A 7,000-nucleotide genomic window follows, 5' to 3' on the forward strand; every position below is an offset into this window, starting at 1 on the left:
GATGTGTAACCCCAATTTCCGACATGTTAGGTCCTGTCATGTTTTCATGCCAACCCTGACCTGAACAAACTCAGCTACTTAACTTTACCAGAATGATTAGCCGATCCTGGCGGTTTCGTACAAATACCGGGCAGGACTTACACTGAGCTGGACTAGGCCTTCCACCTCCGTAGTGTATATATATGAGGATTAAACGTATCTCTCTCTGGGAAGAGAACGGGGACGTGGGAAATGGCGTGAAGGAGATGAACGACCGTTACCCTCTGGGGGGCTGCAGTCCTGCAGTGTGTTGTGGTTTATAGATGAGCAACCACTCCAAGAGATGGACGTCTCTCTCTCTCTCTCTCTCTCTCTCTCTCTCTCTCTCTCTCTCTCTCTCTCTCTCTCTCTCTCTCTCTCTCTCTCTCTCTCTCTCTCTCTCTCTCTCTATCACTCCCCCCCCCCCCCCCCCACCCTCATTTTACACCAGTCAGCTGAACGTAAAACTGTCAGACACACAGTTTTCTCTCGAGCGCTCTCCTATTCACGCTCAACTGAGTCTTATTAATGTCAGTTCTGTATAAAAACACAGTGGCTCCTGATCCCTCGTCCCTGGGGGGTCTTACTGGGTCCCCCCCCCAGTCGTAGCCCCCCTCAGGTGAGGTACCAGCGGCTCTATCCGGGGTCCATGGTGGACGGGGTCTCCTGACCCACTTAGCATGTCTGGCTGCCTAACATGTACCAAAACATGACCCCCGACAGCCAGCCCTGATTGGTGGCTTGTGGGTCTGACTGGGTTGGTCTGATTGGTTCGCCATTTTAGGGGACATACTATTGGCTGTCTGGTGTGAAAGTGTGTCAAAATAACATCCTCATCATCATCTTCATTTCAACAGACAGACTTAGGCTAGACATGGGCGTGGCCCATCAGCGTCAGCAGTTCTGCAGCATGCGATGATGCATGGATTCTCTGTCTCTTTCTCTTTTTCTTCTCTCTCTCCGTTTAGACTTAACTTATCTGTAAAAATCTCCTTCACAGTTTGAGTCTCGACAGAATTCCCAGCTCCACATTAGGCACCGCCCCCATGTCCAATAGCAGGGATGATCGTCCTTTACAACTGGTCTCTGAGCCGGTCTGTTGAGGTCCAGACACCCTATGCTGCTGGTCCAATATGTCCCCCCCCCCCCATAGCTCACGAGGAAAGAGAGAGGGTGACGAGGATGGAGAGGAAGAGAAGTAGAGGGAGGGGGGATGAAGAGGAGAAATAGGAAGAAGAGGAAGAGGGGAAATGGGAAGAGGAGAAAGGGAGCAGGGGGGAAAGAGGAAGAGGAGAAATAGGAAGAAGAGGAAGAGGGGAAATGGGAAGAGGAGAAAGGGAGCAGGGGGGAAAGAGGAAGAGGAGAAATAGGAAGAGGAGGGAGAGGGGAAAGAGGAAGAGGAGAAAGGGAGGAGAGGGGGAAAGAGGAAGAGGAGAAAGGGAAGAGGAGGAGTGGGAGGGAGGAAGAGAAGGAAAGAGGAAGCGGAGAGGGAAGAGGAGGAGTGGGAGGGAGGAAGAGAAGGAAAGAGGAAGCGGAGAGGGAAGAGGAGGAGAGGGAGGGAGGAAGTGAAGGAAAGAGGAAGCGGAGAGAGGAGAGGAGGGAAGAAAAAGAGGAGAAAGGGAGGGGAGGGAGGGTAGAGGAGCAAAGGGAGGGAGCGAGTGTGTAGATTGGAATCAGCAGATCGACGTGTAATCGCATCATGTCCCTTTTTATGTCAGGTCTACACCCACCCCCCCCCCTCCCTCCAGGCTATACCTCTTCTTTTTTTTTCCACCTCCATGCTGACAACTTCCTGTCAGCGTGATGACATCATCATGTCGGGCATCGCCAGACACCCTCCCGTTTCCCTCCGTCTCTGTTCCCCTACAGCCTCCCTCTGTACCGCGCTCCTCCTCTAGGGTCCCTTGGTACCGCCCCCCTTCCTGTGGTGAACACAGTGGTGTACAGTGTATGTTTTGTTTGTTTCTATCTCATAACGTGCTGTTTGTGTGTGCGTGTCCCATGCAGATGACCAACCCGGCCATCCAGAACGACTTCAGCTACTACCGGAGGACGCTGAGCCGGATGAGGATCAACAACCTACCGGTGGGTTCCTCCAGTCCTCCCTCCTTCTCTCTCCGATCCGTCCCATACGCCCGTTTATGGGCATCCCCCCCCCCCCCCCCCCCCCCCTCAGGCCCCCTAAAATCTAGGTCACCGTGGTAACAGTGCCCAGGCTGGGTTCACGGCCCCTGCTGGGCGTGAAGACTGGGGAACCCCCCTCGCTACCCTGGGAGCACAACAGTGCTCTTCTTCTCTGGATAAATGATTGTGTTGAGGAATGACTTATGTCAGTTTGAGTTGAGATATCAGACCCACATTTCTGGAAGGATTGCACCTTCTTTTTTTTTTTTCTGCTCCGCAAGGAAAGTCTATTAGTTAAGGTGTTTGACTCCCAGCTTCTGTGTTCGATCTCTAATATCCAAATTCTACCTGTAGGCTTCCAAGAGCAAGATGCCCACTGACCCCTACCTGCTCCTTAATGACCTGTCTCTGTACTGCCTAACCCCATCCTATCCTTAAAGACCTGTCTCTGTACAGTCTAGCCCCTTCTTGCTCCTCACTGACCTGTATCTGAACTCGCTGGCAATCTCTTTAGAGAAAAGCGTCTGCTACATGACGACGAAGCACATTTGAATGCCTTCCTTCCATGCAACGACATGGCACTTCTTGTCATGGGAGAAGTCTCCTCTCATTTTTGTCATTTGGGTGAATAACGTCTGGCTCTTCTGCATACATGCCCGTGTGTTGTTCAGCGGGGAGGGTTGGTTTCATGCGATCCTTTCAGACTGTTCCGTTAGCCAAATGGTTCCCGACAGTAGGCTGTCGCGTCGCGTCCCGTCGGAGGGCCTCGCTGTCTGCTCGTCTCGGCGGCGGCGGCGGCGGCGGCTCAGGCGTCACAGTGAGGCGGTGGAGATGAAAGCCCAACGTCCCTCGTGTGAAACGCACGCTCTCGATTTAAGTCCTCTCTTAAAAGCCCAGACGAAGAAAAATACTACAGATATTAGACATTGAAGGAGATTATTTATATCCTCACACCTTTTTGTTCTTTCCCTGAAAGGTAGACAGCTTGAGGCCCGGACGGCTCCTGATGTTGTTTAAAGATGCATCTAGAACAGGATGAATCCCGCAGGGTTCTCTGTGAAACGTTCACAAGACTAGGCGGAGCCAGAACACTTTGCTTGAGTGGTTAATAATCAATATTGTTTCTGTAAGCGCTTTAATATTTATCTTTAATAATGTTCCAGGCGGAAGGGGAGAACGAGGTGAACAACGAGCTGGCCAATCGGATCTCTCTGTTCTATGCCGATGCCACGCCCATGTTGAAGACGCTGAGCGACGGCACCACCAAGTTCGTGTCGGAGGTGAGGAAAGAAAAAGGTGGACTCCGACCCTGATGGATGGACGTATCACTTCATTAAATCTCTCTCTCTCTCTCTCGCTCCCCGTCTGTAGAACAAGAACGTCCCCATTGAGAACACGACGGACTGCCTCAGTACCATGGCCAGCGTGTGCAAAGTCATGCTGGAGACGCCGTAAGTCCTCACCTGGACTCTGATTGGTCGTACTGTTTTTGTTAGAGGCTCATCTGGAGCTAGATCTGTCCTTTAACGATTGTCCTTTAAATGTCTTTCAAATGGGATTCCTGCCGCAATCCGCATGATGGGGGATGTACAAACAAAGCCCCCTTGCCTTGCTCACTGTGTGTGTGTGTGTGTGTGTGTGTGTGTGTGTGTGTGTGTGTGTGTGTGTGTGTGTGTGCGTGTGCGCGCAGGGAGTACCGCAGCCGCTTCACCAACGAGGAAACGGTGTCGTTCTGTTTGCGCGTGATGGTGGGCGTCATCATCCTCTACGACTACGTCCACCCGGTCGGGGCCTTCGCCAAATCCTCCAAGATAGACGTGAGTCTCCGCCCCCGCCCCATTCCCCCGTGATGGGATTGGCCGCCGGGCCCCCTGTGACTAAAGACGTTGTGTCTGTGTGTTTGTCTCCCACAGATGAAAGGTTGCATTAAGGTCCTCAAAGACCAGCCGCCGGGCAGCGTGGACGGCCTGCTCAACGCTCTCAGGTACGCCGTTTCGCTGACCGGGGCGGAACAGATTTTCAGTTCAGCCTCTAAACACATCCCCTTTGATGGTCCATGGAGCAGAGTGTGGGTGACCAAACCGTTTCAGCTCGGGAATACGCTTTCTAACGTTTGTGCGTTGTTTATTTTTCGCAGGTACACGACGAAACACCTAAACGACGAGTCGACCAACAAGACGATTAAGCTCATGCTGCAGTAAGAGGCTCGTCGCCCTCGGCAACAGCCCCCTCTCCGATGGGCGGGAACCACTCAGAATTAATCTTTTTACGCTTCTTATTTAATTATTATTTTAAAGCAAACGGGCTGCAGCTCCGCCCACCTTTAGGACGCGAGATGTCGTCATGTCCGTCATGTGCCAAAAAGCTGTCGTGGAGTTGCAACGTTTCCGATGTTTATCCACTAGAGCCGACGTCTGCTCAGGTGTTTTTAAAAGCAGGGGTTGTCTCCCTGTGCCAGGGAGCGCGGCGAGCTACACTTGAAACATTTCAAAGAAAGAGAAAGAAATATATAAATTGATATATATATCAAGAGAAAGAAGTATATATTATTTTTGTCTGATTAGTTATTTAATATTACATCTTCTGCATGAACAAAAGGATGTCCTTTTGAGTTTTCCTCTATTTAAGATCGGTTTGAGTTGAATGTGTCTGCTCTGCTGTGCGCGTGATGTTGTTGTTGTTGTTGTTGTTGTTGAGACGGTACCTGTCCCGAGATTAACAGTACTGTTTTATATTTTTTTATAGGTTTTGTTTTGTTTTGATTTTGGATAGTTGTGCATCTGATGATTTTCAAACTGTGACGCGTGGAGTGAGTGCTATACATGGACAGGGTCCCATCGCTGGGAAAAATACAAACGACAAAGAAAAAAAAAGCAACAACAAATAAAACGGGAATGTTTTTCTACAACTGAATCTCTTCCGGTCCTTATTTCCTGTCTCTGGGCTCTGATGTTATCAGACATTGTGGCGTGGAGGGGGGAGGGGAGGCGGGGGTCATGTTTCAGCCTCCGGTAGGGTAGGGTGGGGGGAGGGGGACCGGCGGTCCCTACACAGCCACGGCGCTGGGCAAGGTCGTCCTTCCGGTGCCACTCCCGGCTTGATCCAATAAAGCCTCCATTATGGATGCATCTCGCCACACCGCCAAATATTTAGTTTGTAAAAGAAGATGAGAATGTCTCCGGCAAATATAGATTTAACCCCCCCCCCCCCAACCCACACACAGCCAGCCCGGCGCTCGCCCATCACATCCAGGGGTCCTTTCTCTCTCTCCGTCTGTCTGTCTTTCAGAGCCAAGCTGAGGCAGTGGATTACAGGGTTAATGTTCTTCACCCTGCTCAACATGGGCACCGCAGGGTTGAATCTGATGGGTGGTTAAATGTGGTTGCCGGAACAAATTCTGTCGCACCGCAATTTACATCAACAGAAATACAGTGGGATGTTACAAAGCGGCTCGATGTTTATGTATTACGTGTTGTAAGCCCGCTTACAACACGTCTGAACCCGTCGGTTTATTATCACATTTCGAGAAATTGAATGTAATCTACAGATTTGAGTAAGTTTACCAAGCCTGCGTTTTTATCTTGGCCGCAATACCGTCCTCCTAAAGAAGGGGGGCTGACAGTTTGCTTTAGGGTTCGGTTGCTATTTAACATGACCTTTGTGTCTGGTGTCTTTGGGCTGAATAATGGTTTCACTTTACTCCACAACCCTTTTCTTTCTTTATTTTTTCAATCTTGTCGTTTTGTGTAACGGCTGATGAATGGCTGAAGGGTGCAGGTTAGTAACGGCACATTCACTTATTCATCGCTTGTCAAGTAGTCTTATGTCCGTGCCCACCGTGGTTGATAGCCTCATTAAGAACCATTAAGAGTCCCACCTCCTTGTGGACATGCGGTAATAAACGTCTCCACGTCTCCATGTCCCTCCTGGCTCTTATCTCACACCAACATCAATATCTGTTCAGCTCCCCAACATAAACATCCCCCCCCAGCACTCTCACCGCTGTAACCTTATATTTTTTCTCAGCATGCTTCTCCCCTCCGTTTCTCCTCGTTTCTTTTCCCGCCCTTTTCTTTAGGGCGGGACATACTGCAACGCTGCAGTCAGCTCTGCAGTGTTGCAGAACTTGGAGAGAGAGAGAGACTATAGAGGGGGCGAGAGAGTGTGAGACAGGCTATAGAGAGAGAGGGAGAGAGGGGTAGCAAAGGGTGTGGCCCATCGGTTCTGCAGCATCCCTGCAATAGCGCTCTTTCTTCTCTCTCCCTCCCTCACACCCCCCTTCCCCCCCCTCTCTCTCTCTCGCTCTCTCTCTCGCTCTGTGTGTGTCTCTCTCTCTCTGTGTCTTTCATGGATTCACAGGGCTTTTGGCATGTTACGTAAATCCACATTTCCAGAGCACAAAAAGTAAAATAAGATGCAAAATAATAATTATATATATAAATAGTCTCTCTCTGAGAAGGGTTGGAGGAGGATGAAAGGGCGAAGGGCTGGTATGTAGAGTGGTGCGATGTGGGTGGATTAACTGGTCCTTGAGGACGAGAGGGAGTGTGTGTGTGTATGTGTGTGTGTGTGTGCGGTGAATCTGAAGTGTGTGTGCTGCTATTGGTTGACTCTTCCTGCCAGAGTGCAGTGGAAATGCAAAGTGTGCATGTTCTCTGCCGCACACCACACTTGCGGAGGGACTTGATGTCACCTGACCTGCGGTCACCGTGACAACCTGGGCGGTGGTCATGTGGGGCCCACCGCGACCGCGACCAGACTACGGTCTCCTCTCTTCTCTCTCAACCAATGGGAGAGCGGGCCCTGGGACGGGTCCGGGCGCTGGTATCGAGTGTCTGCTTGTAGTGAAATAGGACGC

The 7,000-nt window shown here is 50.8% G+C and overlaps 1 protein-coding gene across 1 annotated transcript in view; it reads left to right on the forward strand.

Annotated features, from left to right (window-relative positions):
* LOC132452919 (CYFIP-related Rac1 interactor B-like) overlaps positions 1-5,050 on the forward strand; it is a 30,967-nt gene extending 25,917 nt beyond the window's left edge. Inside the window, exons 6-12 of the mRNA XM_060045754.1 lie at positions 622-637; positions 1,807-2,103; positions 3,306-3,422; positions 3,514-3,593; positions 3,833-3,959; positions 4,056-4,126; positions 4,280-5,050. Of these exons, the coding sequence (XP_059901737.1) occupies positions 622-637; positions 1,807-2,103; positions 3,306-3,422; positions 3,514-3,593; positions 3,833-3,959; positions 4,056-4,126; positions 4,280-4,343 (772 nt within the window). The 3' untranslated portion in view covers positions 4,344-5,050. The remainder of the gene's footprint in view (positions 1-621; positions 638-1,806; positions 2,104-3,305; positions 3,423-3,513; positions 3,594-3,832; positions 3,960-4,055; positions 4,127-4,279) is intronic.
* The last annotated feature ends 1,950 nt before the right edge of the window (positions 5,051-7,000 follow it).

The sequence above is a fragment of the Gadus macrocephalus genome, chromosome 23 (assembly GCF_031168955.1).
Source record: "Gadus macrocephalus chromosome 23, ASM3116895v1".
NCBI classification, from domain to species: Eukaryota; Metazoa; Chordata; class Actinopteri; order Gadiformes; family Gadidae; genus Gadus; species Gadus macrocephalus.